The sequence below is a fragment of the Lissotriton vulgaris genome, chromosome 5, assembly GCF_964263255.1.
Source record: "Lissotriton vulgaris chromosome 5, aLisVul1.2, whole genome shotgun sequence".
Lineage (NCBI taxonomy): Eukaryota > Metazoa > Chordata > Amphibia > Caudata > Salamandridae > Lissotriton > Lissotriton vulgaris.
The window spans coordinates 45,006,681-45,027,094 of NC_141693.1; the positions used below are offsets into that span (position 1 = coordinate 45,006,681).

Sequence of the window (20,414 nt, forward strand, 5' to 3'; positions counted from 1 at the left end):
CAGGGCTCACTTCCCACCTCCCGCCAGTTCAAGTAGCTCAGGATGCTCTGCGTTTCATTCATGCAGGGGCAGGGCTCACTTCCCACCTCACGCCAGTTCAAGTAGCTCAAGATGCTCTGTGTTTCATTCATGCAGGGGCAGGGCTCACTTCCCACCTCACGCCAGTTCACGTTGCTCAGGATGCTCTGCGTTTCATTCATGCGGGGGCAGGGCTCACTTCCCACCTCCCGCCAGTTCAAGTAGCTCAGATGCTCTGCATTTCATTCATGCAGGGGCAGGGCTCACTTCCCACCTCCCGCCAGTTCAAGTAGCTCAGATGCTCTGCGTTTCATTCCTGCAGGGGCAGGGCTCACTTCCCACCTCACACCAGTTCAAGTAGCTCAGGATGCTCTGCGTTTCATTCATGCAGGGGCAGGGCTCACTTCCCACCTCCCGCCAGTTCAAGTAGCTCAGGATGCTCTGCGTTTCATTCATGCGGGGGCAGGGCTCACTTCCCACCTCCCGCCAGTTCAAGTAGCTCAGGATGCTCTGCGTTTCATTCATGCAGGGGCAGGGCTCACTTCCCACCTCACACCAGTTCAAGTAGCTGCCTAACCGCTGTTATCATGCGGATGCAGCGATTAGGATAAGAGAAAGAGTCACCAGCAAAGGAAAGCTGATCACGGCCACAAGCCCAGCCCTGCCCAGTCTGCAGCATCTGAAAGGATGGGGTGTCCTAGTGCCCTTGCTTTCAGCTCATGGTACCCAGACCCAGGTGAGGGGGGCCCGCCTTGTGTCTTTCACGCTGCACCAGGGCTGTAACCCCCACGGGAGGGAGAAGCCCGTCTGTAACTCTACAATGGCACCATTTCAAAATGATGATGGACTCGTGAGGGGGCCCTGTCGTAGTTAGACGGCCACGGGGCCCTGGGCAGCTGCCCACACTGCCCATACCTGGTGCCAGCCCTGGGTTCTAACAGTCTCATTTCCACATTCCATTCCACCTGATTTAGAGGAACAGCATTTACCTAACTCCAGTTCAGAGTCAGAGGTGGTCTGGACACAGCTTCACTTCCCTCCACTGGGGCTTGCACTGGACAGCCTGTCTGTTCTCACAATGGTTCAAGTATTAAACAGACCTTGTGACGTTTATTACGGCAGCTCCTCTTCCGGGTCACACTGACTTGTCTATCACAGACCCAGAGACTGGCGCCGTTTGACGAATCCCCACCTCTTCCTAAGGATTTGAATCTGGGGCCCATTTACAGCTGCCACCCACCTGGTCACTGCTCCAGCAGCGCCTAGAGGCCCACCCCAAGGCTATTGCCCCCATCATTACACAGCATGATGCAAGGCCTGCCAACTCACACGGTGCCACCGTGTGTCACGCAATTCCGACTCCCCTCACACGGTCACCTGGTAAGGAGCTATAATAACGGGGTTCCAGGGAAACCGAGCTGCAAAGCGCTGTAAGCGGTGTATTTCAGCTTCTTTTCAGAAGCTGTAAGCAGCCGATGACCATCGAGAGGTGTGAAAACACCCCAGGACATCGGTGACAGCCTCAATGACCCTTTGTTTTGGGTTTATTTTCTGTGAGGGGTTGGGGGGCTTGGTGAGGGGCAGAACCCCTCATAGCTCTCAGCATGAGGCCCCGCGCCCTCTCACACAGTGAAACTTGTTTGTAAGTTGGCAGGTATGTGACACTGGGTTTACTGATGAACAGTTGCCTGTGCTGAGAGGGGGCATCCTGGGACTAACAGAATGATGGTTACCATAGTAACAAGCATTCCATTCACCCCTCATCTGTGAGTAGATTACAAGCAGGGACTTTAAGGGAGGGGGGCTGGTGACTTTTGCGACCAAAGCAAGCACCAGGTGAACGGTTTATTTTACTTGCAGACTAAGCGCCTGCTGCGGGGCTTCCACCAGGGGCGGCTCCTCTGTAATGGCGGAGGAGCATAGCCCCACTTGTCAAAGTCAATCGGAGAAAAATAAAATAATAATAAAACAATATTATGATTTTATTTTCCACTGACTTACTAACCCGATGTCAGTGTAGGGCCGGACCATGGGGAGGAGTGATGGGCACTGTAAAGTGCGAATCTTAGGCTGGACAAACAGACATGCGCACTTTGGTTTCTCCAAACCAGCTTTGCTGCACAGCCGGGTTGGAGAAACGGCACATACTCCAAGGCACTGTCTGAGCGGCAACGCGGGCCGCTCAGACCAATCCTGGTGTTGCGCTCATGCTACTGGGAGCATCGCTGGGATTGTGTCGGGAGCCTGTGCCCCAGTGACTGCCTGAAGGAGAGCCGGAGAACAGCACCAAGGTGAACAATGTGTCATAAGATTAACGAGAGCTTCGACATCCTAGACCCGGCCATTACGCCCACCACCACTGCACACAGCCACACTGCACCCCAACAGATCGTACTCTGCTGGAGCCCGCTCACAACAGAGGACACACTCAAGACCATGAAGAGCATCCACTCAGGAGCCCTGATGGATCCTTGCCCGTACCACATCTTCCAAAGATAAGCCGTCGCCATCTCCCCCCAGCTTCCCGTACCATCAACTGATCCATCAAAACTTCCACCTTCCCCAATGACTGGAAACACGTTGAGATCAACCCCCTGCAGAAGAATCCGTCCTCAGATCCGATGGACCTCAAGAACTTCAGACCCATCTCCCTCCTTCCTTTCCCAGCCAAGGTCATCTATAAGGCTATCATTGGCCAACTCTCCGAGTTCAGCACAGTGAACCAGGTCCTGGACACCTTCCAATCCGGCTTCCGAAGCAACCACAGCACAGAGACCACAATCTTCACCACCACCGATGACATCCGTTCCCTCCTCGACCAGGCAAAACCGAATCCCTCATCCTACTAGACCTCTTGGCTGCCTTCAACACCATCTCCCACCGCACCCTAATTACGAGACTCTACGACGCTGGCATCCACAACAAGGCACTGGACTGGATCCACTCCTTCCTCACCAGCCGGACTCAGCGAGTTAGACTACCACTGTTCCACTCAGATCTCACAGACATCAGATGTGGAGTGCCCCAGGATTCCTCCCTGAGCCCTAACCTCTTCAGTGTCTACATGGCCCCCCTTGCAACCATTTTCAGAAGCTACGGAGTCAACATCATCTCCTACGCCTCCGAGGACACCCAGTTGATCCTCTCCCTCATCAATGAACCCACAACTACCAGAACCAAATTCCACAGTGTAATGAAGGCCGTTGCTACCTGGATGAAAGACAGCTGCCTCAAGCTCAGCTCGGACAAGACAAAGTAATCATCCAGGGGCCCACCCCTTCAGGCTTGGAAGACTGCTGGTGGCCAGCCGCTCTGGGATTCCCCCCCAACTGACAGACCACGCATGCAACTTCAGCATCATACTGGACTCATTGCTCACAATGAAACTGCCAAATCGACACAGTTTCCTCAGCCTGCTTCCACATGCTGTGCCTGCTTCGAAAGACATTCAGATGGATCCCCACAGAATCCAGAAAGACGGTCACCCATGCACTCATCACCAGCAGACTCGACTACGGCAATGCACTCTACTCCGGCGTCACCCAGAAACAGCTCAAGAAACTACAGAACTATCAAAATGCCACAGCCAGACTGGTCCTCGAAACCCCCACCGCAGCCACATCACTCAACACTTCCGACAACTCCACTGGCTCCCAGTCAACAAGAGAATCACCTTCAAACTTCTCACTTATGCATACAAAGCTCTACATGACAAAGGACCAGCATACCTGAACCACTGCTTCGCATTCCACATACCTGCCAGACAACTCCGCTACGCCCAACTCGCCCTAGTCTCCGTACCCAGGATCCACAAGACCAGAACCGGAGGAAGTTTGTTCTCCTACCTCACCGCCAAGACATGGAACACCCTGCCCCTCCACCTCAGACAATCCTAATCGCTGACTCAATTCAATACGGACTTCAAGACCTGGCTCTTTAAATGATCCTCCACCCAGTGCAACCATCACATTGAGACCCTCACAGGTGTGTTGCCGTGCTATACAAGCCCCTGATTGACTGATTGATTTGACATTTTACATTATCTGGATAACCCCAAGTGTCAAAAACGGGAAATAACACCTTCACAAGATCTCTGCGATAATCTTGCGGACTTCTTTGAGAAGAAGATCAGAAAGATTGCATAGGAGCTGATCCCCCCTATGTTGCAGCTATGCAACAATCTTTGGAGTCGGGTACTGTTCCACAGAGGTGGCAAAGGGCCATTGTCACCCTCCTTCCTTGTGAAAAAATCTACAGCAAATCCGTTGATCCTCAGTAATTACAGGTCGATATCTCTCTTTCCTTTTATAGTAAAAATACTCTGGTGCTTTGTCAGTAGGAAGTTGTCCCACTATTTGGAAGAACATTGTCCTTTAGGCCAGGGCATGGGACTGGGTTGGCCCTACTCCTTCCCATGCACACATTCCTGTTGGAGGTGGACAGCGGCCAGTGCACGCTTCTTATACTGCTCGATCTGTCGGCCACCTTAGATACGGTCAGCCACCAAACCCTCCTGAATAGACTAGCCTCGTTTGGAGTTGGTGGGACCGTTTTGAAGTGGATAAGCACCTGTCTTTCAGGTGGCAATTGCCCTGCCCCCTTATTGTTCTGCTTTTAAAACTATCCAACATGGAGATCCACAGGTTTTGGCACTCTGTCTTATCCTCTTTAATATTTATATGAGGTCGCTCATCACCCTTATCAAAACCCATAATATCAGGCTAGTTAACAATGCTGATGACACGCAGCTGATCCTGGACCTCAATAATAACCAGCAGGCTGCCGTCAACACCTTTGATAACTTTGCGACAGACCTTGTTAACTGGTTGAATGCAAATTCCTCCAAATTTAACATGGAAAAACTGCAATCCTGTGCTGTTCTGCGAACAAAGTCTCTATGGGGCCCGATTCACAGAATGAACTTAAGACTAAATCCTAAACTTGCTACTATTTGGTATTCACAGAATGCACTTACTACTTTCGGGATTCGCAGAGTGAACTTACTACTTTCGGGATTCACAGAATGAACTTACTACTTTCGGTATTCACAGAATAGATTTAAGACTACTAACTTTACGTCCGCACTCGGGCCAGAAATTCCGGCCCGGAGGTGGAGCTCCTGGCGTGGGGGCGGAGCTTGCAGCCCAGAGGCGGAGCTTGCGGCCCGGAGGCGGAGCTTACGGCTCGGAGGTGGGGATTTAGCCATGGGTGAAATCTCCACCTCTGGGCCACAAACTCCACCCCCACGCCGGAAGCTCCGCCTCCGGGCCAGAATTTCCGGCTGGAGTGCAGACGTAAAGTTAGTAGTTTTAAATCTATTCTGTGAATACCGAAAGTAGTAAATTTATTCTGTGAATTCCGAAAGTAGTAAGTTCACTCTGTGAATCCCGAAAGTAGTAAGTGCATTCTGTGAATACCAAATAGTAATAAGTTTAGGATTTAGTCTTAAGTTCATTCTGTGAATCGGGCCCTATGACACTTCCCTCTAATGTCTGGCCTCCCCAAACTGAGCTAGTGCTGCTTCTTCCTGACACGGTCCGCAACCTTGGGGTTACTTTTGATGTAAAACTATCCCTGGAGAACCATGTCACCAAAGTAGCAGGTACCTCCTTCGTGCTCCTGTGAGGTCTTAGGAAGGATTTCCCCCTGCTGCCAGCTCAAGCTAAATCTCAAATAGTGTGCAGCGTGGATGTATGATGTATTCATGTATGCCTTTACAAAGCATGTCTTTACAACGCCAGCAATACAACAAAAGCCTTGCCTTAGGGAAAAGCAGGCCTATGGAATATTTTATTTTACTATTCCAACTCCAGTCTGTGCAACAGTAGGGAAGGGGATGGATTTAAAATCCAACAATGAGTTCCCTAAAGCAAGTTGTTGCAACGACTTGCGTTGTAATGGAACACGCGGTAACGACGCGTTCGTTGTAGTGCTTGCATTTTAATGGAACTGCGTAGTTCTGTCTGCGTTGTGAATGCTGATTCCCGTGTGGCGTTATTCTGAGCAGGCCTGATTATTATAACTCGCTGTTACTCGAAGCACCGGACAATCTTATCAATTGACTGCGTAGAGTCTAAGCGTTGTGTATTGTCTCCAAGGCCCTTCAGGGCACAGGCCCTGTGCCCTTACAAAGGAGCCTAAAGATATATACTCCAGAGAGATGCCTCTGTTCGGCATCAGACAACCTCCTATGTGTAACCTGATCCCGTGAGACCATACAAGGCGGTCAAGCATTAACGGAAGCAGCCCAGTTCTGGAACAAGTTTCCAGTCACTCTTAGATCATCAAATGATATACTGCACTTTAGGACAAACTCTGATGTTCATGTACTTGGTGCGATGTTCTAGCCTTGAGGAAGCGCTCTGTCTACGAAACACGTGTTGACTGTAGCAATTAGCTTTGAGCACGGAAACTGATTTGATTTTGGACTTCATGATGAATAAAGTAGATATTTTAAAATTTTAAAATGGCATGTCTAAGACTTTATAACTTTACTCACCTCCAAAACATCTTCTAAAAGATTCGATGTGCAAGCTTCAGAGCAGGGCTACTCTTTACTAGATTGGTTCATTGGAAATGTGATGTTTGTCATCACTGATGCCATGTGTGAAGTAATGGGCACAGCATAAGGTTGGACTCTGCAGCCAAAGCTTGGGGATTTGCTTGTTTTCTAGGTTTTTACTGTAAATATAATGACATTTTATAATATGGGGATGTGTGTGTGTGCATTGTGCTGTAACAATACCATCACTTTAACTATAGTTTTAAGGGAAATGTGTGTGTGTGTGTGTGGGTGTGTGTGAGGGTGTGTGTGTGTGTGTGCAGTTTTAATCGTTAAGAATTGGCAAAGCCAATATAGGTCACTTTAGCTACCAGACATCGATCTCTTGACTTTGTCAATGCTGTTTTGTTTTTGTTTTTCACATGTGACTCAATAGAAAGTGGCCATCTTTGGAAAGCAACGGAATAGAAGAAAAGACAATAAGTCCGCAACAACAGACAGCTGACGCTGTCTATAATCAAGATCTAAAAACAATAGGTGATGTGAATTGGACTGTAGGGAATATGATTCCTTGAGAAGAGAAAAATGAGAATGGGGGATAAAGTTGTCCCATACTTACCTTTACAAATTTTACATTTACATGTATTATGTTTCTGTCACGGTACAATGTTGCAGATAGGCAAAGAAAAAAACATTTAATAATGTATAAATGTGTGTATATATGTATACATGTGTTTGTGTTGGGAAACCTAGCCAAAAGACGCAGTCGGTAAATGGCCATAAATGCACCCAGCTGGCCAAGTAAACAGGTCTCCCACCCCACTTAGATGAGGGGAAACCACAGGGTTTCCACAAGTGACCCTAGTTGGCGCTGCTGGTGGAAGCATTTGACCCGGTGGCCTGTCCGCTCCTGGATCGTCAGGTCACAGAGACCCTGCCCCGGACCACCATGCAAGGCATGCTGTTCATGCACAATTCAATCCAACAATAAAACAAGGACATTAGGGCCCTTTTTGTTTTTCAAAAGGAAGCTCCCACTTTGGGAGTTTTTTTAAAAAAAATGAAAAAGTTGTCGAACGAGACGAAAACACAGAGGGGCAGACTCATCATTGAGTTGCGTCGCCCTTTTGCCACACAAGGGGGTGCAAGAGCGACACAACTACTCAGCCAGATTTATCAAGACATGCACGGCCACCTTGCATGGCCCTGACTGTCTTGATAAATCTAGAGTAACGCAGCGCGGCACAAATCGCTGCATTACTCCGCCTCAGGGAGGCGTGCCATGGGTGGAGCGTGGGTGTCTCTGCCCAGGGAGACGTGCGATGGGTGGAGCGTGGGTGTCTCTGCCCAGGGAGACGTGCGATGGGTGGAGCGTGGGTGTCTCTGCCCAGGGAGACGTGCCATGGGTGGAGCGTGGGTGTCTCTGTGGCAGTGAGGCGTTCCATGGGTGGAGCGTGGGTGGTCCCACACATCCACCCATGGATTTTGGTGCATTCCCAGATTTAGCAACACTGGTGCACCCGGGAATGTGTCAAAATACTTCGTCTTTCCCGGTGAGGCGTAACGAGGAAACATATCTGCATTTCTCCTCGGTTTTTCTCTTTCTACAGCACCCATTGAAAGAGGCCAATTACTCTAAGGATTGTTGTTGTGCAGGAATGTGTCCACTTATGCACCACTGTTGAGATGGAGGAACCAGTTCACCAAACTCTAAATATGGTCCTAAGTCATCGGTTAGGGTTCTGATTAGCATAGTGTCAAAATATGGGTCCCCCAATGAAATTAAATTCATTTGAACAAGTAAAATCATTTTTGCATGAATGTAATAACTTAAAATCAAGAGGGGGTGCAAATGGCTATGAGGAAGTGATTTTTAGAGATACAACACAGCGCTAGCATTAAATTCAGGTATTAAAAATAAATGTGAAAAGCATTTAAATAAGTAAAAAATGTAATACCATTAAATGAGGGGAAGTATTAATTACATTTAGCAATAGAGGTTCGGATAAGTCAGAAATATTTAAATATTAGATATTCAATGAAAAGTAATCTAAAAAAGGCAAGACGTGACTAGTAAATAGAGGATGCTATGGCAAGGTAATTGATAAAATATTCCGAAAAAGGACAGGCCTGTGTGAGTAGTAAATAGAGGATGCTATGGCAAGGTAATTGATAAAATAATGCTACACACACCTTGATGATGAGATGGCAGGCGAAGGCGATGAAAGAACAGGGAGATGACTGTAGGAGAGGAAATGGTATGTATTGTCTTCTTTTAAGAGGAGCATCATTCTCTTTTGGGTCCCCTGGTGTTGTATTCCGCCCTAGGTGTCCGTATATAGGTTTTCCTAAATCATATCCTTATATAGGCACAATTCGCATTGCCCTTATTTAGGCGTGAGATGCCAGTCCTTATTTAGGCACTAGCCATGCTATTCAAATACAGGCATGGTCACCTACATCCGTCCACCCCAACGTCACAACAAGTTTTTAGAAACCAGACCCTTAAGCCATTGTGAGTTTCCCTAGCCAGGTATTATTGATTTCTCCAAGAACTCATTTATTATGCATGAACCGCTATTCCTTAAGGGTACATTCATGACGTCTTCCTCTGCCCGACTTTACGTCAATGCAAACATTCCTAAGCACCTTCCAGGTATAAATAAACATTCCCTTGCCATGGCAAACCACTGCTCGGCTGCACAGCTCGATACGGCTCGCCACGGCAAGTTCGGAAGAGACCACGACTTTAAAGGAATTTGTGTCCCAGCCTGACTCACTGACAAGAGATGCTGTCATCCCTGCTCGCAGAGAATCCAGCTTCCAGTGTTCTGACTCCCTTTGCGGGGTGTTAGAGTTTGAGACCCGGAAAGAGATTCCCACCTTTCTCATTCTAGGGTATGGAGCTGACTAGAACCTAGAGGGACTCTTGGCATACCAACCTATAGCATACCATACTATAGAATGCAGCACCTACTTCTTACCTTGTACTACACTTAGGTTAGGTACACTGGGGTAGAACTAGTTAGAGAAGCATCATATGAGTATCCACTTTTTAGCCTGTGTTATTTATGCATATGTATGTGAATATGTGTCATAGCTAAAAGACAATGCTATTGCAGTATTATTTATTTCTACTGCTTACGCTGTACATAAGATATCTCGCATACTGTCTTATGATTGTAACAGCTCTTATCTCTTACACAAGAAACAAGACTGTTCAATAAATCCTTTTATTGAAACTCCCATCTACTATTTCTGTGTAACTCTGAAGAAACTAAGCATGCATGATTAGCTAAGTGAAACTGTTATCTATTGTTTCCACGATTCTGAGGCATTTTCCGATTCTAAAGGGAAACAAAGTTGTCATGTTTATGCGGTTGCCAGAAACTACTCCCTTCTTGTTTTCAAGGAGTTTCTAGTGGCCTCTGAGTTAGCTGGTGCAAAGTAGATTAAGTTTAATATACTTGATAGGGGTATACTGGCCTCAGCCCTATGCCAAACCTATAGTGTATATTATTCCAATGCGCAGAGCCTATTAGGGAAATAGAAACTACACTACACTGGTTTCAGGCACAGCTGGTTCTCACTCATCTAGTTGCAGATATGAATTTATCATGTAGTAAGTTTGTCCTGAATTAATCTGGTTGTTTCTCTTCTGTGGAGCATTGAGAAGCCTTCATGGTCCACAAAACCTCTAAAGAGTCTACAAACCTCTCTTCTCTCTCTTTGCAGAAGATGTGCTACGCCAATCTGAAGGTGATGAAACCAGCAGCGGTCCAGCAGACGACTGACTCCGGCATCCAGTACGCAGACGTGGTGACTCTGCTGAATGGGGCGCCGCAGCCCACCGCCCCTGGGTAGGACCCTGGGAAGCAGAGGAGAGCTGCCCCGCGGGCCGTGGAGGCTCAAGACCCCCTCTATGTCTCGGTACAAACAGACCGGTACAAAACACAGTTCGAGGACCTGGACTATGCCAATAACAACTGATGGGTCTTGGAGTGACTACCAGGGGATAGGATTGAGTACTAGGGCTTACAGTGAGTCAGTGGTAGCGGCATCTCATTTGAGGGTGAACATCTAGCATACTTTGGTAAGGGTTTGCAGATTGGTGTGGGTTTGATGTTGGTCATGAGGGAAGAGGCGCACACCAACATGGAGGATCATCTTAAACTCGCAGACTTTCTTCTCCTGGCCAGTAATGGTGCAGATCCAGGTACTGAGTCACAACTGCATTGAAGTAAGCAAGAAGGTTCTGCAACAGGCAGCATGCTTTTTCCTCCTCACCTAATTCCTTTTTTGATTAGTCTTAAGATCTGTTTCTTCTCCCTAAAATCATATATCAAATTAGGTATTAAGAAAAGACTGGTCCATGCGGTGCCACTAAATTGTTTGATGTCATGTATTGATATTCCATCGACTGTTCGTGTATTGAATATTAATTTCCTGTGACATCTTAGTCACTCAATGGGATGGTATGATGTCACAGACTGGAATTCATCACTTTATGACATAATAGTCACTCAATGGATGACATGATGTCATACAAAGAGATTAATTAGTATATGAGATCACAGCCAGTCAAGTAAGATGTCAAAGACAGGGAATAGTCAATGGAAGACACCACTGCTAGTTAATGAAAAGGCGTGGTGATTTATAGGGAATAATCAATATATGACATCACAGCACTCAATGGGGTGGTGTGATGTCATTGATGGGGATTAATCAATGGGATCGTGTGATCTCATAGGCAGGGAATAGTCAATGTAGAACATCACAATAAAACAATGAGATGGCGTGTTATCATAAAAAGCAATAATCAATGTATGACATCACAGTCTGTCAGTGAGATGGTGTGATGTCATAGACAGGGATTATTGAATATATGACATCACAGTATGCAAGTGAGGTGTGATGTCATAGATATGGAATACTCACGGTATGCCATCACAGTCAGTTAAATGGATGGGGTTATGTTGGACACATGACTGATCATTACCACTTTGTATGAGAAGCAGGCAAGATAAATTTGGGATGCTATAAAGGGGGAATGGTCAATGCATGACATCACCAACAGTTATAGGAAAGTTATGATGTCATATCCAGTAAATAGAGAATGCATAACATCACACACAGTTAAAGGGATGAAAAACTGCTATTGAGATGATGAGATACCCGTGAAAACAAATTGAAAGAACATTTATCATTTCCAAAGATATTAAACTCAAACACATTAAAGTAGTTATAAATTGCAGGATCCTACTTTAGATTTCACAGGTTTTGTGGTTGAAATCTTCTTGTGAGCAGCACTGAGCTTTAACTGCTTATTTCTGAGCTTGTAACAAAACAGGGTCTGGCTCTAATCAGCAAGGCTGAGCCATTAATCAAAATACAACAATAAACCTTGCCCGAACTGATCCTTATTCAAAGATGCAAATCAGCAAGTTAACAACAACCGAATTATTGTCAACCTCCTCAGATATTATTCAAAAAGATATATTTTTTTTCATTTTTCAAAAATCCTTTTGTATTTTACATAGTATCATGAATCAACGATTTTTGACATTATACAAGACTAATACGTTTGTTAGTCAGCTATTGATTCAGTCTAGATGAGAAATAGTCTAATTTCGCTAAATAGTGTTTGGTCCTGAAGAGAACCCCCAGCTTACAACTTACGGGGCTCAAAACACGTCGACCTTCTTTTGTTGTGATTATCGAAACAACCCCCTTTTTTGTGATTATAAAACAAGTGTGATCATTGACAAGATGTCTTTTCTGCATGGTTAAGAGAATTATGAAATGCATGTCCATAAATTGGCAGAATGCAGAAATGTTTCCGTTGAAGCATTCACACTGTTGTTCTTGGCTTCTCAAGTTTGATTCATCAATGTAAAAAAATTGTGAAAAAGACCATTCAGTGTATATGTTCTTTGTTTTATGTTGCGTATGTGAGTAAGTCGTCTTTGAATGTTGTTCATTTTTGAAGTACTTATTTGGAGTTATTAAATTTGTGGTAAATTGTTTTGTTGGTCTTGTGGTATAACGTCAAACATCGTTGATTCATGATACTATCTAAAATACAAAAGGATTTTTGAAAAACGAAAAATACAATATATTTTTTAATAATATCTGAGGAGGTTGATAATAATTTGGTTGTTGTTAACTTTCTGATTTACATCTTTGAATAAGGATCAGTACGGGCAAAGTTTATTGTGGTATTGTTTTTTTATATTTTATTTCCGAGCTTTAGCGTAAACAAAACAATAAATATGGATGATTATCCTGCACAGATGCATTCTGGGAAGAAAAAGATATGTAAATTAAGCAGCGGTCCTAGTGGCATCTCTGGGAGGAATCCACAAATTGACCCTTTAATGCGAGGAGCTTTACAGGACTCACCTTACCTCACCTGAAGGCTGATGAGAGGCTTGAGAACAGAGCTGGGATCTCATTATAAGGACTCACCTTCCCTCACCTGGAGGCTGACGGGAGGCTTGAGAACAGGGCTGGGATCTCATTATAAGGACTCACCTTTCCTCACCTGGAGACTGACGGGAGCTAGAGAACAGGGCTGGAATCTCATTATAAGGACTCACCTTCCCTCACCTGACTGACGAGAGGCTTGAGAACAGGGCTGGTATCTCATTATAAGGACTCGCCTTCCCTCACCTGGAGGCTGACGGGAGGCTTGAGACCAGTGCTGGGATCTCATTATAAGGACTCACCTTCCCTCACCTGACTGATAGAAGGCTTGAGAACAGGGCTGGGATCTCATTATAAGGACTCATGTTCCCTCACCTGACTGACGAGAGGCTTGAGAACAGGGCTGGGATCTCATTATAAGGTCTCACCTTCCCTCTCCTGAATGACGAGAGGCTTGAGAACAAGGCTGGGATCTCATTATAAGGACTCGCCTTCCCTCACCTGGAGACTGACGGGAGCTAGAGAACAGGGTTGCGATCTCATTATAAGGACTCACCTTCCCTCACCTGGAGGCTGACGGGAGGCTTGAGAACAGGGCTGGGATCTCATTATAAGGACTCACCTTCCCTCACCTGGAGAGTGACAAGAAGCTTGAGAACAGGACTGGGATCTCATTATAAGGACTCACCTTCCCTCACCTAGAGGCTGACAAGAGCTTGAGAACAGGGCTGGGATGTCATTATAAGGACTCACCTACCCTCACCTGGAGGCTGACGGGAGGCTTGAAAACAGGGCTGGGATCTCATTATAAGGATTCAACTTCCCACACCTGGAGACTGACAGCAAGCTTGAGAACAGGGCTGGGATCTCATTATAAGGACTCACCTTCCCACACCTGGAAGCTGATTAGAGGCTTGAGAACAGGGCTGGGAGCTCATTATAAGGACTCACCTTCCCTCACCTGGAGGCTGACAGGAGGCTTGAGACCAGTGTTGGGATCTCATTATAAGGACTCACCTTTCCTCACCTGGAGGCTGACAGGAGTCTTGAGAACAGGGTTGCGATCTCATTACAAGGACTCACCGTCCCTCACCTGACTGATGGAAGGCTTGAGAACAGGGCTGGGATCTCATTAGAAGGACTCACCTTCCCTCACCTGGAGGCTGACGGGATGCTTGAGGACAGAGCTGGGATCTCATTATAAGGACTCACCTTCCCTCACCTGACTGATAGAAGGCTTGAGAACAGGGCTGGGATCTCATTATAAGGACTCACCTTCCCTCGCCTGACTGACGAGAGGCTTGAGAACAGGGCTGGGATCTCATTATAAGGACTCACCTTCCCTCGCCTGACTGACGAGAGGCTTGAGAACAGGGCTGGGATCTCATTATAAGGACTCACCTTCCCTCACCTGGAGGCTGACAGGAGGCTGGAGAATAGGGCTGAGATGTTATTATAAGGACTCACCTGGAGGCTGACAGGAGGCTGGAGAACAGGGCTGGGATCTCAATTTAAGGAATCATTTTCCCTCACCTGGAGGATGACGAGAGGCTTGAGACCAGGGCTGGCATCTCATTATAAGGACTCACCTTCTCTCACCTGGAGGCTGATTAGAGCCTTGTGATAAAGTCCGGGCCAGTAGGGTTGCACTGTAAGGTCTGCAGTCATCCTGCGTGGAGGATGTAGTGAAGTCACACTGTCAGTGCTCACATCCCCTTCCTTACACCCTGACTAGAGAATCGAGTACTTGTCCACTGTTGCAGGGTCTCACTGTAAATACGTGTCCTGAAATAAAACAAAACCCTTTGGACACAAGTGTTTGACTCTCCTCTGTGAATCTTGCCAGGTTACTCAAGGAGGTATTCTGCAGTTTCATCATTCTTAGGTTGCTGCCGGTGCTGCCATAGAAGCCGAAGGATGAGCGTTTGAATGCTGCAACAGGCCATAGGTGATGTGTGTGGGGTGAAAGGACCAGCTGTCTCATGATAGCCAAAAAGGTTGCAGTTCTGCCTAGAAGGAACAGTGGGAGGGGGTATGTTAGACCTGTCATCCTTAGGGTGGTCTTCCCCCAAATATTTTGCTTGCTACCTCTTCTTATTGCTGATTCTTTTTGTTGGCCTTAGGACTCTGAGCACTTTTCCACTGCTGACCAGTGCTAAAGTGGCATGTGCTTCTCCCTTAAACATGGTAGCATTGTATATAATGACAAAAACACAAAATTTAAGGAGGGTCCGGATGGGAAATGCTTTAATGACCCGAGTGCACCCTATCCCCTAACCTTACTTATAAAAAACACAGAAAGGGGTGCTACTAGTCAAAAAGGGCTAGAGAGTGTCTACTTTCTCATGTATGAAATGTGTGCATGTACTGTAAAGTATGAAGGGTGAAGAGAAGAAAACCCATCAGCCCACCCGTTGGCGGAGCTTCATCATATGGGATCTTTTTAGAATACAACCTGGTATCCACTAGGTTGCTCACTGTTGTTATTGTGAGTCGACTCTATTAACGGATCCGCCAGCGATGATCAGCCATAGAGTGGTGGTGTATATGAAGCCGTTGGAAGAGAGAGTTGCAGTGCTCAAAAAAATGTGTATGTGCTACAAGAAGAGTGATGTATTAAAATTGACTATCATGATGCCAAAAACTGAATTTTATTATGGCGGTCATCATGGTGCCAAGGTTAAAAAACAGAGTGTAGATAGTGTTTAACAAATACAACTATTGTGATGGAATATCAAATGGTCGACATGTTTCAGTCAAAAATGGCGTTCTTCAGGACCTATAATTACACTACTGCAACTGTGAAAAAAGAAGTGTAATAAAGACTACATACCATGCATGAATAACATACCATCTGAAGATATGTTATATGGTAAGTTTAATGGTCATGGCTGTACAATCACCTCTCCTGAAAGAGAAACTGTACATACAAACACATATTGTATCAAATGAAAGCAAAAAGACAGATATCTGCCAACAAGACATTGATCATTCATTATTTAATAAAGCTATCATTCACCCAAAATTTACTTGGGAGTGGCCTCACCTCGCCTGGCACTCGCTCAGGTAATGAGGCCCGCTCTGAAGAAATGGAAATGAGAAATACCAATAGTGTTACTTTGCTGGTATTGATTCCACTTCTTGATAATGTATATATACATATATATCTCTATATAGATCCCCTGGTGTCGTGGATGGACATGGCAAGGACTGCGGTACTGTGCCAGCCCAGTCGGTTGATGATGAAAGAGTTTAAGAATTTTTTGTAAGCAAGGACATGTGCACGCTGTCAATGAACCATATGACAACTTTGCATAAAAGGTAATGCTCGGGACAACAACAGAGGAAATAGTAGTCACTTCATCTAATCACAAGGTTTAAAAAAGGGAAAAAGTTCCATTTTCAAAAGGAAAACCATGGCATAGGGTTGAATACTTGTTGTCAAAGAAGTGCTTATCAACATTGCGGACACATGGTGAAGTGTATTTCCATTTTCAACTTTGTTCGATGCATTTTAACACATCACTGTGAGGAATCACTGCTCTCTCTGTGGTCCGATGTTCCGATTGGTTAACCTCTGAAGCAGCCTGCTTTAGCAGTCACATTTCGGTATGGCGAAGTCTATTTACATTTCTCGCCTTATTTGTTGCCGCTTTACACATTATCGCGGCTCTCTCTCTGGTCTGCCGCTCCGTTTGGTTATTGGAACAAGATAACCTTTGAAGTGTTATGAAAAACGGCATTCCCTTCAGATATGCTCCCTCCCTGGTCCGCACACTCCAGACTTCTTCACGCGCTCAATAATACGTGATATAACTACCTTTACTTTGCCGACTTTGCCTCTCCACAATAGGGCAGATGCGGTTCTCCGATTGGCTATCTTATGAACCAATAACAGGACCGATAATATCATCGGGCCGTAGCCACCCTATCAGGCGCTCTCATAGCAATCTCTGTCTACTCGGCTTTGCGTTTTACCTGGGGCGAGCGAACATCCCTGCATGGTCCGCCCTTCATGTTCAAGTTTAGCATTGCACAGCCTTGGCCATGGGTATTTCCGGTCATGTGTTCTCTCTACAGTCCGCATACATCGTACTTAAGCAGTCGACCTGGTCCGTCGAGTTACCTCCCCCTCAGCTCAGAAGGGGATTGAGGTACCGACGGACAGGTGAGTGCAGTAGATCACGTCATTCTCAGAACATGCGTTCTATGGAGCATTTCTTCTGCTTTTTAGAGCCCTGTCGTTATGGGGCCAAACTCTTTTGCCATTTTTGCTGCTTCTCTCTTAAAATCGTTTGATAAGCACTTCTTTGACAACAAGTATTCAACCCTATGCCATGGTTTTACTTATGAAAATTGAACTTTTTCCCTTTTCTAAACCTTGTGATTAGATGAAGTGAATACTGTTTCCTCTGTTGTTGTCCCGAGCATTACCTTTTATGCAAAGTTGCCATATGGTTCATTGACAGCGTGCACATGTCCTTGCTTCCAAAAAGTCTTAAACTCTTTCATCATCAACCGGCTGGGCTGGCATAGTACCGTGGTCCTTACCATGTCCATCCACGACACCAGGGGATCTATATAGAGATATATACACTAGCAGCCCGCCCCAGCGTTGCCTGGGGCAGAAAGGGGCTGGGGGCAGTACACCCGCTCCCGCCCGACCCCCTCCCGCACCAACTCCCTCCCGCCCTGACTCACTCCCGCCCGACTCACTCCCGCCCCCATCCCGCTCCAACTCACTCGTGCCCCCCTCCCGCCCCGACTCACTCGCGCCCCCCTCCCGCCCGACTCACTCGCGCCCCCCTCCCGCCCCGACTCACTCGCGCTCCAACATTTTCCTTTACTGCTGCCTCCTTATTGCCTCCCCCTGCATCACAGTCTTGCACTGAACTTTCCCTTTCCTTACCTGTGCCTCCACTCCTCAGTGCACAGCCGCTCATCACTGCACCGCCGCTCCTCCTTCGTCGTCATCACGCACGTCGCGGTCATCACGCACGTCGCGTCGCGGTCATCACGCACGCCGTGTCGCGGCCAGTGCTAGGTCCCGGCCGGCGCTACTTTCAGGGGACTACTTTGTTTACAAACTAAATTTTTTTAATTTACTTTTTTTTTAAAATTTATATAGCCTATGTCCATTTACACACCCTGACATTTTCATAGATGTATCGGGTGTGTAGATTGGCGCTGTGGTTCCCGAGTTTACCTGGCCAAAAGGTGCAAGTTCTCTCTTTATAATAGTAGTATAGATTAAAACTAAGGGGGAGAGGGAAGCTCATTAGGCATTTCGGGGTCGAGCGTGAGCGACCAGAGGGGTGCTTTTATCGGGCCTTGATTAGGGCCACTGGAATTATGCAGCAGGGAGAACAAAATTATGTGGCAGTGTACACTAAATTCAGTTGCAAGAAAAGGCAATTTATGTGGCATAAAGCGTCATATTTCATGACAGTATTACCTCATCATTTTGTCCTTTTTACACGTTATCATCATCTGGAAAAAGGTTTACCTCTTTAGTACCATTTTGAGACCCCAATACAGAAATAAACAACACAAACATGACCAGTCATCACTTGCCCTGTATGCAGTATATGTCACCACGTTTTTACTAACTTGTTGAGTTGTTTGAGGTAGAGATGCATTTTATTTGTTAAATTGCGCAAATAACACAGCAGGTGATGGATTATGTGTTAAATGCAGGACATCCATAATTTTAAGGAAAACTCATGGCCACAAAAATCACATAATTCCAGGGGCCTTGATCTTAAGTTGAGTACACAGTGAGACAGAGAATGGTGGGAAATAGAGCATGGTCAGCTTATATTAAGCGGCTGCTATAGTTAAAACGCAGATACCATGCTGAGTTTATGGTAAATACCAAACGTTTCTCAATCCACCTCCGATGCTGTACACAACAGAAATAGAAGCTAGATTCACCACGTGTCAAACGCATCAGCATTCAACCTAACCAATCAGTGGGAAGTACCAAAGCTTACACAAATGAGTGCTTAATGAAAAAGTAAAATCTAACTGTCCAGCTAGAGGAAATCGACTTCTTTGTTTAGCTATGACTGATATGGGCCGGAGATTTTGCAAATTTAATTTTACGAACGCCGCCCTCTAGGTGGCTGGCTAGCTTCTTCATGATGGTGGATTGCGTAAATCTATCAAGTGCATGAACGCAGCGTGAGTAAAATGCACACAGGCAGAAATGGGTGCACAGATTTCGGCTCAAACACAAACCTGTTGACGTTCCATTTTCTAGCGAGCAGCAAGGTCACTCTGATGTCAGAGCTACAACACGCCTGCACCATTTAATTTATTAAAAGGATGCCGGACGTGCGCACCATTTCAGTTCATGATGAAGAGGGCAGAGGCTTGCTGAGTGAGGGGGCCCCTGGAGCGCAGGGGGCCCATGGAGGGCAGAGGCCCCCCGCAACACGGGGGCTGCGGGGGCCTGTGTTACGCCCCTGGCTTCTGCCCACGCTCCTGTCCTGACTCCGTAGTCTGTCGGTTCGGCGCTCCTGTCCTGCCCGCTTCAGGTCACGCTCCTGTCCGCTTTTGGCATGTAAAACTCCGTAGTCTGTCGGTTCGGCGCTCCTGTCCTGCACTTTACTACTTAACTAACATGGCGGACCCGTGATTGTGATGTCAGCACGCATTAAACGCACACGCCCACCTCAGACATGGCGCTACTTCCAAGGGACTACTTTCTGAAAGAACGTACTTTTCCCTTCTAAGGTATATTTTTTTATGGTATATCGCTTATGTCCATCTGCTTACCCTGACGTTTCCTATGATGTATTGGGTGTTTTGATTGGCGCTGTGGTTCCCGAGTTTACCTGGCTCAAAGGTGTGTGTTCTCTCTTTATAATAGTAGTATAGATTATCAAGAAGTGGAATCAATACCAGCAAAGTAACACTATTGGTATTTCTCATTTCCATTTCTTCAGAGCGGGGCCTCTTTACCTGAGCGAGTGCCAGGCGATGTGAGGCCACTCCCAAGTAAATTTTGGGTGAATGATAGCTTTATTAAATAATGAATGATCAATGTCTCGTTGGCAGATATATGTCTTTTTGCTTTGATTTGATACAATATGTGTTTGTATATACTGTTTCTCTTTCAGGAGAGGTGATTGTACAACCATGACCATTCAACTTACCATATAACATATATTCAGATGGTAGGTTATTCATGCATGGTATGTAGTCTTTATTACACTTCTTTTTTTACAGTTGCAGTAGTGTAATTATAGGTCCTGAAGAACGCCATTTTTGGCTGAAACATGTCAACCATTTGTTATTCCATCACAATAGTTGTATTTGTTAAACACTATCTACACTCTGTTTTTTAACCTTGGCACCATGATGACCTCCATAATAAAATTCAGTTTTTGGCATCATGATAGTCAATTTTAATACATCACTCTTCTTGTAGCACATACACATTTTTTTGAGCACTGCAACTCTC

General features: G+C 46.0%; 1 protein-coding gene across 1 annotated transcript in view; it reads left to right on the forward strand.

Annotated features, from left to right (window-relative positions):
* Positions 1-20,414, forward strand: part of LOC147710096 (uncharacterized) — an 88,434-nt gene that overhangs the window by 8,985 nt on the left and 59,035 nt on the right. The window contains 2 exon segments of the mRNA XM_086919315.1: positions 618-754; positions 10,256-10,380. Coding sequence (XP_086775441.1) covers positions 618-754; positions 10,256-10,380 — 262 coding nt within the window.